The 23,217-nt window shown below is 41.6% G+C and overlaps 1 protein-coding gene across 11 annotated transcripts in view; it reads right to left on the minus strand.

The window, feature by feature from the left end:
• Positions 1–23,217, minus strand: part of GIGYF2 (GRB10 interacting GYF protein 2) — a 76,861-nt gene that overhangs the window by 20,550 nt on the left and 33,094 nt on the right. For 8 of the 11 annotated variants that reach the window (XM_062005683.1, XM_062005684.1, XM_062005681.1 and 5 more), the window contains 4 exons: positions 7,481–7,660; positions 856–1,055; positions 605–767; positions 318–518 (listed from right to left, as the gene is read on the minus strand). In XM_062005683.1, coding sequence (XP_061861667.1) covers positions 318–518; positions 605–767; positions 856–1,055; positions 7,481–7,660 — 744 coding nt within the window. Of the gene's footprint in view, positions 1–317; positions 519–604; positions 768–855; positions 1,056–7,480; positions 7,661–20,056; positions 20,360–23,217 lie in introns of those variants that run through there. The other 3 variants (XM_062005682.1, XM_062005677.1, XM_062005686.1) reach the window with 2 other exon arrangements.

The raw sequence follows: 23,217 nt of genomic DNA on the forward strand, positions 1-23,217 counted from the left end.
AAGGAACAAGCAGGGTAGAACTCAGCACAATTCAGCATATCCCATTCCCTGTCCACATACATTTGTCCAGACTGATCTGCTCTGCTACAGTGAGGCACATCCACACCTAGCTCATGTTTTTCCAGGCTGTGTGCAAAGTATCAGTGCACTGCAAGTATTTGACATGGTAGATGCAGCAAATCCTGCACTTGCAAACCAGTTGGTTAATTCCAGCTTTTCATCACCATAATCCAATCCCTGCCTCTTAAGAGATCAAGACTAATCACAGCAAGGAATGGAACCTTACTAAATGTATCTACCAAGTTTTTGTGTTGTACCTTCCCCTCTGTTGGACATTTTGGCTGGTGGTGTATTGTCCGATCGATTCTCTTTGTCTTCTGTTTTTTCTGTTCTCTCTGGCACAGACTCCTCCTTCCTTTCAAATAGGTTTGTCTGCAGCGGGTCTGGAGGCTGGGATTTCGGTGGGGTATCTGACCTGGCAGCTGGTGAGGACGTTTGGACCGCTTCTTCCACTGCTTCTGTAACATTGCATGGTTCTACGTCACTGAATCAACAGAAATTCCACACTGCAGCACAGAAGAGATGCATGAAAAGTGCTCCTTACCTGCCACTACCCTATCTGTTTTCTCCCCTTCTTTCTTGGTGGTCTTTTCGTGATCTTTGGCTTCTTCATTGTGGCTCCCTTCAGAGTCGGATCTTTCTTCCCCTTCCTCCACAGGTCGGAAGTCCATCTCCTGTTCCTCAGGGATTGGTTCCTTCTGTACTTTCTACAAAGTCAAGACAACCATCCATGATCCACTCAGCGGAACAGTACACTTGCTCAAAGTGAGCAACGGGCCCAAGACAGCTTCTCACCTTTAAAGAAAGAAATGCTCCAGAGGAGTCAAATGTTCCCATTTCTTCTTCTGCATCTTCTAAGCACCACTCAGGGAGACTGTCCCTGTCGTCGTCCATGCTGCCACTGCCACAGCGCACTCGGCGATAACCCCGTTCGTCATCTCGTTCCCGGAAATCGAACTCAAACCTCCGCCGCCGCTCCATGTGCTCCCGCCAGCCTGCAGGGGGAAAGGAACTTCACAACACAGTCCTGGGGGCACTGTTGTACTTGGAAGGGTAAGGAGGTGACGGTGACAGAAATTCAGAAAGCTCCTACAGGGCAGAACCCACCTATGAACAGGAATCTTCAAGGACAAGGGGAAGAAAAGGAGCATCTTATCATTAAGCAAGAGACTTTCAAACGTTGGCCACTGTATATCCCAACATTATAAATGGTATAATGAACATGAAAACACCCACATAAGGCTAAGAAATAAGACAAGCAACTCACTGAATCTACCAGCCATCACTGACCTCAGCTATTCTGGCACCTTTAGCTAAATCTAAAATTCTAGACATACAAATGGGCCCAAGTCCTGAACAAACCACCCGGCTTTTCTTCCTCTTGCCCTCAGGGACACTGTTGTGCATATACAGGAAAAAATGGACTCACAATTGTTCAGACATCTTTGAAAGGCCTGTTCAGTCTCTTGAATGGCAATTTTTTGGATACTGAAAGAAGGAAATCTTTTCAAAAACCAAGTACAAAAGTGATTTCCCTTTTCTTTCTCATCTACTCAGACGCTACCTTCCTTCAGCCAAGCTTAAAATCCTCTCACTGCAATAACGCTATTTAAACTGTAAACAACCTGCTGCTAAGGAAAACAGGGAGCAATTGTTAGCAGCCTTCCATGCAACAGAAGCTTATCTTTACCTGAAAGGTGCAAAGCAAAACCAAAAGTACTTTTGTTTTTAGCAGTTTTAGTGATGGCAGTGGTGTTCTCTGTAGGGAAAGAACAACCCTTTTTGTCCAAAGAATTTGTGCAGTCAGTGCACTCTCACTGTTTATCAAATAGCTACACACACAAAAAAAGTCACAGTGAAGAAGAGAAACGTCCCCTGTTCCATTTGCTTCATATGGATGAGAAATGTTTCCATATCAACCCTAATACCCTAAGTATTAACCATGCAAAAATCCACTTTTGCCTCACAAATACAGGACATGGCAAACAAACTCCTTTTAGAAGCACTATGAACGTGATACTTTATCAAGGAAACACATCAAGTCAGGACTTCAGCAAGGCTTTCACTATACTATCTGTGCTTGTTTGCAAATAATTCCAGTGTGTAACTTCATTTCTGCTTCTAGTTGTGCCTTGAAGGCAAACAAATAACATTTTTGGTATTCAAAGCTGGCAAACCAATATTTTGAAGCAATCTTTTTAATGTAATTAAAGAAAGTTGTAAGGGACAGTAAGCTTGTACTTAGCCCATCTAACTCTGCCTGCTTTGAAGTAGTTCTTAACATCTGAGGCCTGCCACACCAGCCTCTTGTTTATCAACAGCTTCTCAAAAATATGGAAGCAAAGACAAAGGCTCACTGAAGATGGACTAATGGAACAAGTACTGCAGAGTGCTCAAGTACACTTTAAGATTCTGCTGGACAAGGTGCTGGTCCATCTTGTCTAGCCTGTGCTTTATCAGGGAAGGAAAAGATCACCTTTTACCAGGTGATCCTCTGGCTCCCTTCCAACCTGGTTATTACTTCATGGAACTGTAGAATATCATTTCACGCATTCTCTTCAGGAGAACGTGTGCATCAAAGCCCATGTCCCTCTGCCCACGGCACCCTGGACTCCAACTCAGCACAAATTCAGGAGGTGCAGGTTTTCAAGGGTCTTTTTTTCAACTGAGTCCTACATATGAAGATCTGAAAATTCCACTCAATTTTAAAAGCACAAAAGCATTGCTGGTAGCAACCAGAAACCAAACAGGACAGTGCAGTCTACCTAAAAGAAAGGCTTGACACTGAAATTCCACCAATATGGCATGAGAAGCAGTGGTAAGTTCACTTCTCCCCCTCTCCATCAGAAACAGCAACACATCAAAACCAGGGCTTCCTTTGGAATTGGAGAGCTTTTGAGGAGGTTGAAGTGTGAGAGGTTGTTGACAACCAGAATGCATTGCTGGTTAAAACTATGGGCAGACATCTCAGTACAGCCAGCAAGGTCCGTGTCAGGTTTTATAACATGGGGGAAGCAGAGCTATGGCTCGAACTCAGCAATGCTACACTGTACTAACAGAGAAATATCACTGCCTGATTGCTATCCTGGGGCTGGGTATCTCTTCTTCAACTCTCTTGTGTATAGAGAAGGAAAATTTGTTATTAAGAACTTGGTATACAGCCATAAACGTGCCATCCTGAGACCACGCATTGAGAAGAGCTTTATATTCAAACTGTTCACATCCCTGCACTAGAAGCACAGGCTCCTCACAGCGGGATGCAGAAACATGGGTTTTGAAGTTGAATTCTAAGCATTTCATAGAATCACAGAATTGGTGGGGGGTTGGAAGGGACCTCTAAAGATCACCTAGTCCAATCCCCCCTGCTCAAGCAGATCTGCTAGATCAGGTCACTCAGGAATGTGTTCAGGCCGGTCTTTCCCTTAATTCCAGGTACCTTTGAAGTTCAAATTCAGAACTTAAAAGACACTTTGTTTACCATAGGTTCTGCTTGCAAAGACTCAGTCACACAACCTGCTTTTACATTTTGAGAGCTAGGTGGACAGGAGAGGCGAGTGGAGCAGACATATGCCCTTGTTTCTTAACAACAAAAGCTTATGAAAGCCTAGTGGGAATGTAATGATCCACTCAGGTGGGAAGTACAGGTCTACCAATCTTTAAAGTAAGTCAAAATTAAAGAGAAATCTTAAATCCTTACCTGAAGTTTTTTAATCAACAGTTAGGACACAAACACAGCTTTAAATTCAGTCCCACAGTATAATTAGGTACCAGTTATATAACCAAGATTCCAAGACAAAAGCAATAACTATAAGCAAAAATGGTGACACTAGAGGTAGTGCCTGCTTCAGGAAATCCAAATATCATTTAGACTCAATTAATAATCACTATTTATCTCTTAGAAAATGTATTTCCCAATTCAGAAAAGAAAGTTCCAATGTACTGGAAATGATTAACAATATGAAACACTGAGCTAAACAGTACTACAGAACCAAGCCCAAGACAATGACACAGTGCACATTCTACCTTCTTGGCATGGACTCTACGTAAGCCTAATTGTTATTTTGGTCAATTTTAGAGCAACATTCTCAAATGTACTTTGAGAACCTTTAAGATACTAAAGAAGAGTGCCCAAAAATAAGAGGTTTACTCGATTCACCACAGTTGATCCCAAAAACGGAGTTAACCAACCTGAATTTGAAAATTATTTCAAACACAGAAGCAATAACAACAACAACAATCTCTTTATATGTCTTCAAACTTAAAAGAGAGGCACGTGAGATTAGATGTAAGGAAGAAGCTCTCCACTGTGAGGGTACTAAGGCACTGGAATAGTTTGCCCAGAGAGGCTGTGGATGCCTCAGTCCCTGGATGTGTTCAAGAGCAGCTCGGATGCGGCTTTGAGCAACTTGGTCTAGCAGAAGGTGTCCCTGCCCATGGCAGTGGGGTTGGGACTATATGATCTTCTTCAAGGTCCCTTCCAACTCAAACTGCTCTATCACTCCAGACTAAAGCCTAAAATGCTTATCACAGAAAAGATCTTTAATAGAGATGCTTAAGCAAAGACATGAAGTCACACCAGAGAAGTTTAGACAAGAAAAGATGGTTCCTATTCCTTTGGGTAAGAAAAAACAAACCCTAAAACATCAGTAGAAATCACTCCCTATTTTTGAGACTCAAAATGGTTTGTAGATGTATCTGACATAATGGACTTGCTCTACAAATTTAAAGGGCAATATGGTGTGAATACAAGAACTGAAACAACAGAAAGAAAGAAAGAAAGAAAGGGCTTTTTAGGTAGGCTGTCATTAAATCATTTCAAAAAGACAGCTAAAAAATTCATTTAACACAACGTTAAGACAACTTTGTAGCAGCCAGTTGATTTAAAGCTATGGTCACTTCCTTCTCACAGAGGGTTAACCCAGGCTTAAGGTCCTATTTCACATCTACAAGATTTACCCAGAACAACTAGCAAAACAACGTTTCCACTGTATGAGCCAAGGATAGACGTCTGCTCATCAGACTTCAAGCCCCAGGGCACAGATAGTAGTAGAAAACCTCATAAACTCTGACTGGAAAAGCCTGGTGATGCAACACAGACAGTTTTCATGCTACAAACCAGAACAAGGTTACATCCTTCTGAATTAAGTAGTAGGATGAAAAAGGCATTAGGTTTGTCTATTTTAAGAAGCCTGACTGATTTACTTCTTCTCTTCACTTTACTACTGACACTCAGAAGATCCCTCACTTCATGTGAGGCAAAGTCATGTGAGAGGAGAAGGGTTTAAAAGCGGCACGGACACATGACAGATCTCTTCAACTATGTCAAGGGAGTTAACTTTAGCTACAATAAATCAGATCACAGAATCTGGGAAACTGTACCGAGGGGCACAAGACTGCTTCAGCAGTCCTCTTGATCCTTTGTGCCTATTAAAAAAGCATAAAATGAGCAAATTTAGGTCAGCCATCCTGCAGTAAACACAGCCGAAGGAGCACGAGGAATTCAAAAGCTGGAAAAACAATGGTCTGGGCAAATGGAAGTATTCTTTGCTTAACAACAGAAGCAGATAAACTCAGGCCTGACAACTGCTACATCCCTATAAACTGTTCTCACCCAAAACAAAAAACCACAACCAAACAGCACAGAATTTAGTAGGGAGTGTGCAGAGGCAAGTAAAAGGAAGATCCAACTAAATAAACGACCACAGTACTCCGAAGACATTTCTCTCTAACAGCAGACATGATTAGTACTATTACCTAACAGCAGAGTAAGTACAAAGAAGCAGTTTAAGCCATGCCAATTTGAGTTAAACTCATTGTTTAAAGAAAGAATGTGATGAAAACATTTTTGATGGTCCTGTGGCTACAGGAGAATTCAAATGCAGCTCTGAGCAAAGATCAGAGACTAGTACAATACAGCTGTCAACTCAGTATCTCAAAATTAGCAACTTCTCTGTAGAGGCACAGAATTCTTAGAACAGGTTTTCATGATACCTGCTAAAACTAAGTTGTAAGTGAAGTTAGTTGGCTTCTACAGTGGCAATTCAAATAAGCAGCAATACCTCCTGTGATGGAAGTAAGATGAATTTTCAAAACCTTCCTCAGAACATCTTCCAAACAAGTCCAAGACATGAATGATCTTCTGAACTTTGTGGTCTATGCTTAAGCTAAAGCATGCAGGCTTGTCTTTGCAAAACACCTCACTCCCAAGTATCATGCTGCATCTGATCATCATGAGGTACACTCGTAGCTGTGCTGACGTCATCTGAATTATTAAACAAAGCAGCAGTGTCTAATGGACAAGCATGACCAAACACTGGGGAAAGGAAAATGACATGCTTCAAAATGTGCCCCTCAGCCCTGCTCTAAATAGAAAACATCTGAAAATAAACCTAGCCTTGGGCTCTCTGCTAAATCTTCATACAAGCTAACAGTTGTTTGAGGGAAGTGCAATACATAGCTGTGGAGAGGGTGCGGAACTGAGGTAACGGTTGCTCACAACCACTACTGTACTGGAATTCCTTTGGAATGTTGACATGGGTAACAGACCCCTTGTAAGAGCATCTGGGACTTTTTTAATTGAAGTTGTCCACTTCAGCCCTAAAAACATCCTTTGCTTCCCTATGAAGATGGATCAATGGAAGAGCCACAATCCTCCCTTAGCTCCCCAGAAGACTTCTTCAGCCAAAGGATGCCCAAAACCAAGATCTCACAAACAGGTATGATTGACTAGCAGGGATTTTTCTAAGCAGAAGAGGAAAATAAATACAAAAATATATGTTTCAGCCATACTACTCAAATGCCATGCTTTTCTTTGTATTTCTCCTGCAATTCCAACAACGTAACACTGGAAAACAAGTGCCCTGGCCTGACAAAAAGTCAGTCTGGTTAAGGGAAGAAATATAGCAAAACAAGACATGCTGGAAGTAATTACAGAGAGCAACATATTTTAAGATGCAACTTGGCATTGCAAACATGTTTGTAAAACTAGAAAGGAGATAACCTGAATGGTTTAGCATCAGCTTAACTCCACAGCCTTCGATATGTTCCCTAATGTGGGCAACTTCTCTCTCCTCAACACCACATACATGAAGAAACTGTGTTATTAAATACTCCCAAAGTCGCCAGGCACATACAAACCTCGAGCACAATGCAGAAAAGCACATACAAGAAAAATATTGTTCCCTTCAATATATTAGGGTACTAAAGATATGAAAAAGAAAACAAAAGGCACATAATTTTCTGCTGACCATTTTGTGACCAAGAGCCCCATGTCTGTCCAAATGACCAAACCCACAGAAACCTCATCTGACTTCACCCCAAACTTTATGTCACCTCCCTTTGCTGTTTTCCCCATGCCCTGATTCACCCACTGCCCTTTCCCTATAACCATGGCTGCATTTTTCTCCAGATGTCCTCTCACCTGGACTGTGAGGCCGCCACCTCTCACCATCCCTCCGTGACCCAGCCAGTCGCCAGCCTCCATCATCATCTTCCCCATTTTGTTCCTCCCTGAAGATGCGCCAGTTCTCGCTCTCAGAGCGTATAAACTCATGTTTCCTCCCCGTTGGTGCTGTCCCACCTTCCTCAAAGTTTGGTCTCACTGTAAAGAAAACACATGCCAGTGAACACATGACCCATCTTTAGGAACCTAGAAACAAAAAGGTTCAAAACTTGCTCCCTTAGAGGGAAAAACGCACCAGAAACAGGTGGTGGTGGGAACCTAAGAGAGGAAAGAAAGTTCATGGAAAGAAACATATGATAGAAACAGATTCAGGAAATCCCTCCATGTCCCTACATACCTTGGGATGGAGAGACAGGGAAAAAACACAAGAAAGCTAAGCATAAATGACACGGATAGGTAAGGCCAAGGAGGAAAAGATGACAGTTTAAGAGACCTCAGGAAGCATAAAAGGAAAAAGAGCCCAAGTGCCTAGAGTAACAGAACTGTTGTATCCTGAGAAGTCTCACACTAGAGGAAAATGGGAGGGAATGCTGTGAACTGTCAACATCACACATTTTTATATAAACCACAAATATTTGCTACTTCTATAACAAAAATAATGAGATTCAAGTATTTAATCCAATATGACGTAGAGCACTCCTGCAATGTTTGATGAAAGGCTGAAATTGGAAGTAGGATTAAAGACTAAACAAGAAAAGCACAGCAGTGTTAACATTATCCTGTGAAACCATCTTCTAGAGAGCCACACTTAGCACACAGAGGCAACAATGCTCAAACTCAGGGATGAGTCTACCAGATGTTTAGGTCTTTTAGTTTCTAATTTAGATTACAACCAAACATTCAAACCCCTCAAGTACTTCATGAAGAGTGACCCTGTCACAACAAGATGATGTAAATGCTTTTTTAAAAGAACCTACATTACACACCAGTAACAGACTACACATACAGGCTGCTTTCACTGCTGACTCAACCTGACAAGGACACACCACCACTGAAACAAACGGCAGTACAAGCCTCAGGACTTCTGGAGTTTGTATTTCTTTATGTTTAGCTGTGTAGCACCAGAATGCTCACAGGAATGCTGGTGATGCCACTTCTTCCCTGATACCAGTAACCACCACTAACTTGAAATTGTGTACTTATCTATTACAGAATCACAGGATCTCAAGGGCTGAAAGGGCCCTCAAGAGATCAGTCTAACCCCAATGCCAGAGCAGGACCACCTAGAGTAGGTCACACAGGAACTCATTCAGGTGGGCTTTGAATGTCTCCAGAGAACGAAGCTCGAAGTATTCAAGTCCTAGAAAAAGGTTTACTAAATTTTCCTTCTTAGAATCTTCAGATACAAAAAGATAAGATGATATTTGGTACAGATGGTATAGTTAGCATGCCTGCTTGCTTAGAAAAAACAAAAGGAAGTATGACTGGACACTGAGATTCCTGGGGTGAGAAGGAACATTTTCCAGAATTTACTTTAGGAAGGACATTGGATTCCTTTTCCTTCACACCATGCAGCTATTTCTGTCAATGGTAAAAATGGAGGAAGCAGAGTACCTGACATTCCACAGCATAGCAAACATCTGTTTAGAACTCAGAAATTCTTCCTGCAGAGATACTGCATTCTGGAGACAGAAAACACACACTGTCTTTGAACTTTGCATATATCTCAGAGTAAAACCAACATCCCTTCTTCACCATGTCAAAACAGCAGAGAGGAAAAAAACCTTTTTCTTGCTCCAGCTCAAAATTTTCTACATTGTATCATTTTCTAGAATAACTACAGTGAGAAAACACAGGTGGAATTCAATCCAGAGTGGAAAATCCAAGATGCTTCCACCTTCACATGAAGTGCTTTTACCACCGTCACAGGAACAAGTGTCATCAAGATGGCAGGGCCCTTGACCTATCAAGCAGAGAGGAGAGACAAGAAAACACCCCAACATTTAAGATGCAAATGTTCTTCCACCCTGATGATTACTTAAGTGACTAAAAGTGTGTACTTGAGGGTCTCAGAAAGGTAACTGGAATACCTTCCTCTTACATTGCTTTTGTATAAAGAGCCAAAGCACATTTGCTCCTTGAAGTACATCATCAGTATCAACAGGCAATCCCAGCTATGAAGTCTGACATTCACTTCATTGGAAGGGACACCTGGCTCAAGATCATTTCTATCTCTGCTATTGTCTGAGAAAAACAAATTAAAGCAGTCTGTTTGTGGAAGTTTGTGGTGATACTGGCTCCAACTAAACCAAAACTGATACACTCTCAACTCCATTTGGTAGGTTCGTTGGCAAATTTTCTTATCTGGAATGCATAAATCTTTGCAGACAAGGGTCAACCACTTTCTGTTTTCCCATGCTTCATGGAAAAAAAAAGGAAGGCCACAAACTAAACCAAACCAAAGTCTGGGAAAGACTGTGGTTTTTTTCACCTCAGATCTCTGAAAAATGTCACACAGAAGAACGCTGGAGGAAGCGCAGGGAAGCCTCTCAGTACTGCTACGTGGATGGGCTCTACAGAGCAGAAAGCTGAGACAGAGCTAAAGAGCCAAGACAGCTGAAAGTAAAACACACACAGAAAGTGGCACAGGAGACAGCTGCAATCCAACAGATTAGATGAGTCTAAGTCCCAGACAATAAAGAATATCCCTAATTCCTTCTGAACTGATGTTTAAAATGCTACGAAGGAGAGAAAATGTATTTTTTACTTATTCTGCAGCACAAGACACCCATTTTTCCTCATTAGAACAGTTAGCAACAGAAAAAAGCTACTGTGTCCTACTCTGAGAATATAAAAATTGTCTCTTTGGAGCTGTATCTATTTTTTTCATCAACATGCACAGCTATTGCCTGATGTTAGAGAGATTTTAGACTCTAAATTTTAGACTCTAAATAGAGATTTTAGACCAATTAAGGAGGAAAGATGATGTTTCCTTCCACTGTTATTTAAGTTCAGTGCAGACTCTGCAGGCTGCTTAACATTGGCAAGTTATCGGCTCACAGGCTTTGTCCTGCTCTCCCAAGAACATCGGGGGAAAAAGAAAGATACCTAAATAATATTGTGAAGTCTACTTTGCCACTGAATATCCAGGTGTTCTCAGTCTCACTTCAGACACATACATGCTACAGGTATATCCAAGGCAACTCAGGGCGTCTTAGTTCTTAAGGATGCTTGGTTGTGCTCCCAATAACTGAACTCTCCAAGCCAGGTGTTGTATTCCAAACTTGCAGAAAGTGGCATCCCTGTCTGCTGCTGTGTGGTCTGAAACACACATCTCTACAGAGCTGACAACACACGAAGTGCCATTTGCCAAGATCCTGTCCCTCCTCTGATATAAAATTCTACAGCATTAGAAATCTAAGAAACAAGGAATGAAAAGGGTCAGTGTTATATGTATTTGAGGATGGTATCACCTGTGATAGAAACTGCAGTGTGTCACATCAGATGACTGGTTGGTACTACACTTCAGTGCAATTAAGAGAGAAAATGCAGTATATATCATGACATACTGAAATTTTCTGGTATACTGGGACACGACAGTACACAATATTAGAACACAGAAAGGTATGTGTCAAAACAGATAGATGTTCAATGATCCTGAATATTGAATAGACCAGCCAAGAAACTAGTTTTTACCGATACAAACCAAGTGAATAGAGAGATTATGACAAAACTGCATACAGGAATACTCCTGCAGCTTTAAGTTCCTAGCTTTCAAAGTCCAAACATACTGCCTTTGCAAACTGTTCCTAGACTTCAGAACACTCATTTCAGTTAAAGGGACTTGGGTTAGAGTCAGTATTTGGCAAGGTTTTAAAGATGAAGAAAACTAAAATGCAATCTATGGTTTTACCTTGGACTAATTGACTGGACTTCCTGACGAGAAGGAGCAGTAGAAGGGCACCTCTGTTCAAGTCTGTCACAAAGCCAGCATCGGTGTTTACAGAAAACTTCAGATAGAACCTAGTGGTACCCAGCCAAAAATGCCTACAGCTGTGCAACACTGAGCTGAAAGGAGACTGACTGTGAAGAACAAGACTGCGATTCTGGGACATAGCCCCATGGCAACACGTTTATGAAGAGGATTTGCTAACAGAATGGGAAATAACTCCTGTTCTCCATGCTGTCACTACATGTTTCTTATGACATGCTCACTGTTTGGAGAGAATAACAGGAAAGGTATCATGGACAGCAATACTGTTTCCTCTAAAGTGGGGAAAAACTAGGAGAGTCTACTAAATGCTTTGACTTGCTCTGTTCTTTTGGCTGCATGCTACACCCTTCCTCAAGAGGATTAAAAAAGCAAAACCTTTGCAGCTAGTGTTTTTGAAGTAGTTCAAATAACTCTGCCCAGATGGGTAATTTTGTGGCTCATCTTACAGAAGAAAAAACCAAATGGCATTAGGATGATTTGTCTAAAGGACTACCTACTCACAGGACAGCGTTGGACACACTAAAGACACTGCAGGAATACAAACATCTTGAAGTGACTCACTTGGAACTAAAGTCAGTGACAAAGGTTAGAAGTTCTGATGCCCATTTCCAGCTTCACATTTCTCTCTCCATAAGAACATCAATCTCAACAGCAGGTCTCAAAGACATGCTCAAATATCAGACCACATTGTTTTGCTAAATTGACCATTACCTACTATCATGAGTGAATCAGTAAATTCAACGGAATTCACAAGAGTTTAAGTCCATACCACACACCTCAAAGCACCATCTTGTAGCTGTTTCACCTGCTGTACAGTTGTGTTGGATTTTCAACCCATTCAGCCAAAGCATATTAGAAAAACCTGTGACCAGACACCACACTCTTCTTCTTCAGTACAAAATATGGTTTGTAAGAAAATACTGCTCATAAAAAACCCCAACCTCCTAGTGGTGAATAAAAGAGGCTGTAGTGGAATTGCAACTTTGCTGGAGCACGGAGGGAAGGGTGAAGGGCAAGCCACGTTGTCCCACAGTCTTGCCACAGTGGTGGGAGCCCCCTTGCATTACATTACTTGCCCTGCTTATGAAGGTCACACTATGCCTATCACAATTTCAGTGCTGTGCCTGAACATGTATTTAAATGTTTCATACTAATGAAGGAAAGAATTAATGCTTTGCAATTTAGGGTTGTGGAGAAGGTTAAAGAAGGGGAGGGGAGGGAAAAGAGGATGGATTTTGTTTCCTAAGCAGGAAAGTCTACATTAATAATTTTCCCAGCAGGCCCTCAGTAGTTTTACTGCAAACAACCACAGCCTTTGTTTCTCAGATCCTCTTACATCTGACGTTCGACCAAAGCCCTCACATCAGCGTCTCACCAAGGGAGGGGGAAAAAAAAGTGTGAAATACTACTGCATTACCAAGCTGTCCTCAGAGTTTGGTTGAGTAGTGCAGCAGGCTGACCGCTGTGCAGCTGTTCAGCTGAAACATCTTCCCTAAATAACTCTTCTCATTTGATAAGTGAGAGAGAAAATAGCTGAAGTGAAAGCGCTTTTCTTTTAGCGCACGGCCTCAGCAACCCACCTAATCTGCATTGTTTCATTTCTAGGCTTTAGCAAAATCCTGTAAGTAATTCCATGTTTTCACAAAGGAGCAATGTGGAGATGGAAAAGAAGTGGCCAGATCCACGTCTTCTTAGCAGGATTAAGCTATAATTCAAAAACACCCTTCCAAGACCAGAGGCTGTACCTTAGCACAGCTGGACACTAGCAGCAGCCCACCTTCCTGTTAATACCAACACTCGGGACTGAATGAGAAGCTGAAGAAGTGGAACTAGTCAAACAGCTGTGAGACATGAGAGTTTCTCACTTCACCTAAACCAACTGGTTGATACTGGTTTGGGACAAAGTATTGGAGAACAGTGTGTGGTTTTCAGCAAGAACAGGGCTTTTTCCATTCAGCTTTTCAACTTTGTATAATCTTAAAGCTTTACATGAAACATTGAAAATGTTCCTGATGAAGGAGGTGAGGGGGAAGGCACCCTTTCTCCAAGTAGGTGTTTGAGGATTTCTCCTTGGCTGCTAAGGGTTTGTGTTGGGTAAAGAAATGCTCCTAACAAACCAGCATTCTTTTCCACATGATCAGAGCTAACCAGCCCCCCTGCAGGCAAAATGACCAATCAAATAAGCTTCAGATGAAAACCAACCCCTCCTCCCCAGCACTATAAACACAGGAATGAGACATACAAACCCATTTTTAAAGTTGGGGTTGTTTTTTGGTTTGGGTTTTTTTTTTTTTGGAAAAAAGAAGATCTCTACCAACCACTTGTGGGAAAGTTTCTTGCCAGTTCTGGGACCAATACACCAGACCAGCCAGTGCCTCTCCCGGAGCTCAGGTACTCCTCTTCTGTACCCAAAAGCCTTCTAAGACTGGTGAGTACACAAAACAATCTTTTTTTTCTTTTTCTTATTAGAAATTGTTCCGTCACTCTTTAATCAATTAAATCAAAGCTGTTTACAGGGCACTGAGTTTTACTTCTAAAGCTGCTGAATGAAACAAAACGGTTTCTCACATCCTCCCCCGTGCAAAAAGCAAATGCTCTTGCAGATGACCATCGTTCTAACACGATACAGAGTAAAACCAAAGCCATCGTGCAGGATTTTCTCAGAAAGTTTGGAAAGTAAGTGCTGGAAAGACTCTGTAGTGCTCTGCAAATGGAGAACATCTGCAAGCCTCCAGTTCAGGCAGCTGGGTGTTACCTGACCAGGAGATATCAAAAAGTCATCCTCAGTTTCTTGCTGCATTCACCCACCGTAACTCAGCATTTAACTTCCATCACAAACGGAAGAAATGAGCTTCACCTCTTCAAGCCTGCCTTTACCATCTCTATATCTCATGCCTTGAATGGCTTTCAGTCAATACATTCTCTGTGCTTAAGGACAGATGGTGAGTTAGGTAGCACTGCTGCCCAGGAAGCCATGTATGGGCATCAATCCAGTCTCCTAGAAAACTCAGGGATTCTAGACAAGCCATTGCATGCGAGTAGCACATGGGGCAGGACTGCTCTGCAGAAACTGCAAGTTCCACAAAAAAGCCTGAAAGGCAACAGACTTCTATTACTGCAGCCTTACCTCAAATAAAATCCTCCCTCAACTCTAAATTTACTCCTCCATTAACAACACTTGTTTATCTCTAAGGATTTAACACATACTAATATACTTTAAAATCTTAAACCACATTTCAGCAAAGTCTTGGTAAAGTTTTTGTGCTCCTCTAAAGGTGGCTAGACTAGCTGGTCCACTCAGATGCTTCTTCATAATCAAGGATCAGGGTTCATACGGATTCTATCTGTTTTCAGCACGCTGTACTATGTGAAAATACTTCACACATAAAATGAAGCATTACAGATGTTCCCAAAAGTCAAGTATATAAGCAGCCTTGCTTTCGGCACTATGAAGAGACATATTTCCCCATTTTACAAAAATTGGGGATGAGTTTTTGTTTTTTCCAGTGCATTCTATAGTAAACTGTTGTTACACAAAGTAAAAAGTACGAGCTCTTGTATCCTGTACTTAATGGCACTTGATGTGAACAGTATGACTTGAGCTCAACAAATTAGAGCTCTCATTTTCACAAGGCTTATGTACATAACAAGTCCTGAAAACTACCATCTTAATTCTGCAGAATGCTCAGAAAAAAAACCCAGTTTTATCAAAAACTACTCCCATTCATCTTAATGAAGCATTAGCTACAAACACATTACTGTCCTACCAACACCGCGTAAGCTTCCAACACCAAAGCAGTTACGGTAACTAAATTACTTCCTACGTTTAAGATTGTCCTCTAATGCAAGTTACACAATCCAGTCTTGTCACCAATACTGAAAAAAGCCATCATTTCCTAAAATTAATGCCAGAGCATCTCTAAGATTGCCTTTCCAACTAAAAATAACAATACTGAGTTTTTAATAGTGTGTTAAGTGCCTTCAAAAAAACTGGATAAACTTGTTTTGTTGCAGAGTGCAGAGGCAGCAGCACATGTGAATGATCAGAACTTAACAGTACTGAGATGTTTAGAACTGAAACTAGTACAAGATCATGTGGACACAGGTCAAGTAAAGAGAGAATGCAGCATTCCCAGAGAGACATGCCAGCACCACCTGGGTGCTAATAAATCTTCAAATTATGCCAAAGTTCTAAGCAGTTTTTGCAGTTACTCCCAGCAAACAGCAGGTCCTCTTGACTACTTGGCTGTCGTAATAAAGCAGTGCACTACAAACTACCTCAAATCCCTTCCAAGGTCAATTAGAATGGATTTTGTTAAGAGCAGAAGTTGAGCAGGTAGGCAGCACTGCAGAAGTCTCTCCCGAACACAGCTCCACATAAAAGCATTCAGTCTCCTAAAAAGGTTGCAGGTGCATGAGTGTACCAAGCTAAAACAGGCTGAATGTCACTTCTAATGCCTGCAACTGAGAAGGCAAACAAAACCCCAAATTAAGATGCTGCTGCAAAGGACTACCCTTGCAATCCTAACAGCCCTCACAGCTGAGCTGCTGTCAAGAAAAAGGCTAAGGAAGAGGAAAGAGAGGAAAAAGATACAGTGGCATCAAGCAGCAGTGCAATAAGGAGCTGTTGCAAGACAAAGAAGATCTTAATCAAAAAGGCAAAGCGTGGGAGATCAGTGTGCTGGATTGTGAATTCCAGAAACACAGGCAATATCCTAGAGCTGCAAGGCAAGGTTTTATTGCACATAAATCATTAGCAAGTCAGGTCAGTTTAGAACCTGTCCAACTGCTAGGAAGAGAGAAACGGTGACTCTGATTTTAAAAGGTAGTACTCACCCTACCTGGACTTGCTTGGAAGAGTGTACAGAAGCAAACAGCCAGAATGAGGGACAGAGATGGTAAAGAGAGGAAAAAATGCTGACAGACACACTGGAGCTGGTGATAACCATTTCATTTTCAGCAGACTGGAAACAGGAAAGATTAGATGCACTGAATGCTAAAAGACCAGTCAACATGTCAGAAGAGGTTTGTACAAGTTCTTTCTGACAGTTCCTGTCGTTCCAGTCTAGGGCTGTTAGGTGGAAGGCAGAGGCAGAAGAAATACCCTAAAGCTTCAACAGTTTCACAAGTCAGGAATCAGGAAAAGCCAACTTTTGTTATGCTGTTTAAGAGATTACATTAGACAACTCTGGATTAGGAACACAGTATGCATTTACTAACACAGACCAGTATTCTCCAACAAACAATGCAGAATTTTTCTTCTGAAGACAAGTTCAGTGTCTTTACTAAAACACAGACTGTTTGAAACTGGGGTTACTGTGGAGACATCAAGGATCACGCCAGACAAGGCATCAGACGGTCCAGATAGTGTTACTTAGCACTAACAAGGAAAGAAAGCGCTTATATTTTTTACTGCAGTAGGCAAGGAAAGGAGTAGACAGGAGACAACAATTTTAAATTCAAAGTCACAGCTACCCTTGACTCTGCTTTTGAGAATACCAAGGACTGGATCCTCCAGACAGAGCAAACTACTCCTCACAGGGTTCTATCACCTTTTTTCCTAAACCAACCTCATTGCTCTCAGAGGCTGCTTGCAGCTTCTTACCCACTGCTCCCACTCCAAGGTGTTGAGATTTGCAGCTCTTAAAGACATCAATAACTTTTGGGAAAAAAACCCAAACCAACCACCCCAGTTTTGGAACTCGAACTATCACTGCCTCTGAATTTGGTATCTTATATTTTCAACAGCCCTAGACAAGGAAAATCAGAGGCCTAAGTCAAATGAGCCCAGAGCAGTAACCTGGTTAACTTCAGCAGGCAAATTCCCCTGCTGGGAGCCTCAAATATGTTGTGAAATGTGCTGCTGGGGATAATGGGGCTTCTCTTTCTCAAGTACCTTTGAAATCTGTCAGTAATGGATCCTGCCCCCACAGAAAAGATCCCAAACAACCTGACAGTGAACAGCGAGTAAATATCTTCAGAGCTTTAAGTCAATATGAAGTGATTAATCACCACCCTAGAAAGCTCCTTAATCAACGAAACAGAGAACCTGCAATATCGATAGCATTTTGCTCCGAGCAAAGCCTGCAGTGGTCAAGCATGCTACCTTAGCACTGATGTGGGAACGATCTGAAATGTGGACAACAAACATGTACCACATGGAATATTTTCTTTCCTTTTTCTCTTAATATATGTAACGCTGTAGAAGAATCTTCTGTCGCCAATCAGTGAGTGTTAGGTTCATTCTCACAGCAGGTGTTTGTTTTCCAACCTCAAGTTACCTGGAAGCTACAATGCAGATGCTGCCCTCAAAGTACCATGAGAATTTAGATAAACACACTAGTTTTGTTTCTTGGTTTTATGTTTTCTTGGTGTATTTAAAAAACAGTTTATACCCAGAGGCATTTTGTTCTTTAAGTGCTCTCCTCTCTTTAAACCAGGGAGAGTTTCTGGGTACTGCTTATTCTAAGGAAATAAAACCAAGGCATTGTCCAGAGCTCATTTTGAGCACTGTTCTCATCATCCTTCCCATTCAGAGATGCTCATTTTCCAGCTTCTCCAAGACATCCAAAAGGGCTCTTGTAAATCTTAGCATGAGGACTCTGCTCTACAGACAAGTCCCTTACCTGCTGCTTTCTGAAGCATTTAACCTTGTATTCAGGTTACAGTAAATTCCGTAACGGCACATCAAGACAAAAACCTATCATTTAGAAGACCAAAAATCAAACTCAGATGAAAGCAGGGAGTCAGGCTATAACAAACTGTGATGAGAATGTCTCAAGAAAAGTAGCCAGTACTGTTGGCCAGGAGAATGTCACTGTATTCTGTGACACAGCAAACACTTCCAAAAAATCCCTTCTAGGAGATGTGAATTAGAAGATCAAAACGAGAGGAAAACCACCAAATTCCATGCAGGCCATCAATCTAATCTACCTCCTTTGACTACAGCATAGATGGAAGAAATAGCTGGATGGTTCTGAGAACATACAGAAGGAAACAAAATTCAGCTAAATATTCCCTGTGATGTCACTTCTCATACTTCAATATGCATTAAGTACAGGAAAAAGCAAACAGAACATCCGTACCAAGTCATGAAAATGTATGGTTTACAGGATCAAAGATCAGAGGGAAGATTTTTACTTTTCTTAAATTCATTCTGAAGTTCAAGATTCTTAGATCTAATGCATTTCAAGGTAGAACTAAGGCAGCACTCTTGGGAAGAAAAGAATGCAATTCCTCTAGACCATTTGTACACTTGTATTACACACTGAAACAGCCATAATTCAGACAAAGGTCAAAACTGGTAAGAAATCAACCTAAGAGATTAATTGCACACCACATGTAGTCACGATCTGCAGAGTTTACATACCTTTTTAAAATCCTCTGCTACTGTACAAACAAGATTCCTCACAAACTTCAAGGCAGCTGTATGCATTATGAAGTTTCTATTTTACATGAACAGAATCACACAGAACCCAATTTTAATTGTTATCTGTCCCAGGTGAACTTTAAACATTGAATTATAACATTTGTGGGGCCAATGTCTTGTCAAAAGACACTTGTCACCTCTGAAAAAGTCTGGCAAGTTTTGAGGCTGTAAGGTAACCAAAAGAGCCTTTGGTGTCAAATACTCACAGGTAGCCCTTTTGCTTCCCACACTTGCAATTCCATCTTCCCCCCCTGATTCCCATACACTTGCTGTCCTATTTTCCTATTTGGTCACCAATTAAAAATACAGTGCTCAGACAGACTAGACTTCAAATTATGACACAGTATATTTTCAGCACTAGTCTCCTGTCCTCCTTTTACCAGATCCTTACATAAACAGCCTCAGACTCCCAGAAGCAGCTCTGCCCCGAATATTCCAGTTCTGTTTAACTGGACGTGGTGAGTGCAGACAACAGTCACTTCCTGAGCTAGGAAAGTTTGATAGGGCTCCCAAGCAAACTACAGCACTGGTCCAAAATGTATAAACATGTTAGAGAAATAATAAAACATTCTTTCCATAATGTTATTATTAATAGTATTTGTAATAGCATCAGTAAACTATTACATTCTGCTAAAAAGAAGTTACAAATAGTGATACAATCAGACAAAATGCAGTTGCTTTTCAGATCAATATGCCTAATCCCATCCCACTCACCCCTAAAGAATTAAAGCATTCCTAAGTTTCAGAAGGTAAAGTATGAAAGTTATATCTAAAGAGCAAAGCAGGGGAAATTTGAGAAGCAGTCAGATTTTTAAACTTAATCTTTTTCAGCAAAGTATTACCACAAACAGTGGTAAATTCCTCTCCAGGCTCCTGACTTAATCTTCTCTGGATTGCAATGTATAAGCCCTCCTTTGTTGGCTGCAGTATTTCAACCCCTGCTGATGTGTCAAAAACTGTGAGCGTTAGGCAAAATACCAATCTGCTGCATTGTATCACATTTCTTCATATTTCCCCCCCTCTTCTCTAGAAGATGACAACAGATATGATAGAGTGCAACAACACCAAATCCAGTGTTCCGCTCCTGACCCGAAGACAGCTGAGGATGGTGACCAAGGATGGACACAGCACACTCCAGTTGGATGGTGCCCAAGGAAAAGGTCTGGCATACCTCCGAGATGCATGGGGGATATTAATAGACATGCGCTGGAGATGGATGATGCTGGTCTTCTCTGCTTCCTTTGTCATTCACTGGCTAGTCTTTGCAGTGCTTTGGTATTTGCTGGCTGAGATGAACGGGGACCTGGAGCTGGACCACGATGCTCCTCCTGACAACCACACTATCTGTGTCAAGTACATCACCAGTTTCACGGCTGCTTTCTCCTTCTCACTGGAGACACAACTCACTATTGGTTACGGCACTATGTTCCCAAGCGGGGACTGTCCCAGTGCTATTGCACTGCTTGCAATACAGATGGTCCTGGGGCTCATGCTGGAAGCCTTCATCACAGGTAAATCCTCCACATTTCATCTTTAAATAGAACAGGTCTAACAATTAGATTTAAGGAATGGAACTAGAAATAGTCACCTTGTTGACATCTGAAAGAGCAGTTAAGTCTGTCACTACAAGGATGAGGAGACTTCAGCTATGCACAAGTTAAACACCTTTCAATAATAGACAAATTAGGTGACATCAATTAGATACACTTATCACTCTCCCTTATTTCTTACACCATTCTCAGTCAGACCTAATATGCTTTCCAAGTTAATTTTCTAGGGAATTACAATATTTAAAGTCAATTGTTTTCATTTTAAGTTTAGTCTTTGACTAGTTGCAGTATTTTTGATGGTCTTTATCTCAGCGTTTAAGTATTCCTGAGTACGTGATGCCATGAACATTTTCACACTGTTGCAGCATTTTGAGGTACTTGAAGTTATTTTAAGTAATTTCCTGGTCTAAACTATTTCAGAAAGAATTTAACCCTTGTATTTGCAATGTGTATCAAGCAAGAGCTCCTCCATTGGTAGCACACCAAGGTCAGGTGTTATGATCAATTACAGTAAATTGGGGCAAGTTAACAGCTCTCCTTCCTATAGCTACAGTTCACAAATATAACTAAGTAAACACAGTTTAGCAAAAGCAACATTTTAGGAAACCCATATGTTTTGAACAAAAAGGGTTACTGTGATGCCAGCCTAGCAGGTTTCAAACATAGAATCGTTTCAGCTAGAAGAGACCTTTAAGATCATCCAGTCCAGCCTTTCACATGCAGGCCGGGGATACAAAACGCATGTCCACCCAAGCCTGCCTGTGTTCCTTCAGGCTGTTTCAGAGAGCTCAGAGGCTGGAGAGAACCAAGCCAGGCACGGTGCTTGTATTCAGCTTGCTCTTTTGTGTGCTGCAGGTGCTTTCGTGGCAAAGATCGCCCGCCCAAAGAACCGGGCGCTCTCCATCCGCTTCAGCCGCTGTGCCGTCGTGACACACAGCGAGGGGAAGCCACACCTTCTGTTCCAGGTGGCCAACACACGCTCCAGCCCCCTGACGAGCGTCCACATTTCTGCTATACTTTACCAAGAACAAGAAAATGGGCAGCTGCACCAAGCTAGTGTTGACTTCCACCTAGACAGCGTTACTTCGGATGAGTGTCCTTTTTTCACCTTTCCACTGACATACCACCATCCCATCACTCCATCCAGCCCCCTGGCTGCTCTCGTCCAAACAGAAGCTGCTCACCATTTTGAGCTTGTCGTCTTCCTGTCAGCTGTGCAGGAGGGCACAGGGGAAACGTGCCAAAGGAGAACCTCCTACCTCCCCTCAGAGATCATGCTGTATCATTGCTTTGCCCCTGTGCTTGCCCGCAGTGCCAAAGGCGAATATCAGATCAAGATGGAGAATTTTGACAAGACTATTCCTGAGCTCCCAGCTGCAGCTGACTCAAAGAGCCCAAGAAGGACTGACAAGGAGATCTGCATCAATGGACAGCACGCCGACAGCTTCCAGCTCTCCGAGACAGGCCTCACAGAATAGGGAGAAGAGACTTTGAACTGTTTTATGTAATAATAATTAAAACAAGCACACTTTCAGGTTCCACTTCCTTCCTTGCCTGCCCTGCCATCTTCTAGTGATCCTTCTCTTGCACTCCCATGCTTTTGATTACAACATGATATGCAGAACAAAGAGAACTGGTGTGAGGAGAGGCTGGACTCACCTCCCAGAGCAAAGTCAGGTAAAAGAATCACGGTACTAATTCCTGGAAATGAAAAGAGCTACCTGCTGAATTCACCAGACTATGATTAAAGCCACATTGACCCTGAGAGACCTTCAAATCTCCTAGATCACACGAAAAGGTCATTAACCAGATTGTGACAAAATGGATAGTACAAAGGAAAAAACTCAGTCAAAGGCAATGTGGGGCCATTCAGTAAATACACCAGTTCTGGGATAAGCAACTCTGTCCATCCAAGACCCTAATTTTAGTGGTTTTTTAACCCTTTTGGGATACAAAATTGTACCAGTTTTCAGGTGGCTGAATTCACTGTTGGAACATGCTGCCAATCCCTCATGGCAGTGCAAAGCACTCCTGCTGTGCTTGTTAAGGAAAACTGTAAATACTAATTGTAGTTTCTCACTCTGCCAAATAAAAGCACATCCTACTTCAAGAAAGGCCTACGAAGACACTATCCAAAAAAACCCACTGGATGTATGTGACAAATGCTGCAGTGGAAGTTTTTTTCATATTTGGAAACACTGAATAAATTATTTAGCAGTGGAAAACAGACTACTCTAAATGAATTCACATGCTCTTTCTGAAAGGACCAGACATTCCACATGTTTTCACCTTTGCGCTGCTTGTCTCAGAAGGATGCACTATATAACCAGAACTGCATCCATGTATATTTTATGCTTTTTAACATCAATATTTGCCTGTACACACAGCACAGAAATATTTAGAGACACTTGAATCAATTTTAAAATAAAAAATTAAACCAAACTATACATAAGACTTCTGTATTTAAGTGCCTCATAAACCTTTTGCAATTAGACACTGCTCTGAAGCTTCTAAATAATTTAAGAAGTTAAAGGATAAACAGAATGATGCATAATTATTTCCAAGCTCTCAACAAAAGCAGTGTCTGTTACGTGGTCACATTTGAACACTCAAGTATCAAAATAAAGTACAAGTTCTCTCTCAAATGGTAAAAGACTCGTCCCAGAAACCAAGATGGCATAAACAGCAGCTTCCATTGACAGCAGCATAATCCACTACCAAACATGCTTCCTTCTAACCTCACTGGTCAGCAGCAGGAAAAACGGTCTCAAGAGATCTGATG

This window comes from Colius striatus, chromosome 12 (genome assembly GCF_028858725.1).
Source record: "Colius striatus isolate bColStr4 chromosome 12, bColStr4.1.hap1, whole genome shotgun sequence".
In the NCBI taxonomy this organism is placed as follows: Eukaryota; Metazoa; Chordata; class Aves; order Coliiformes; family Coliidae; genus Colius; species Colius striatus.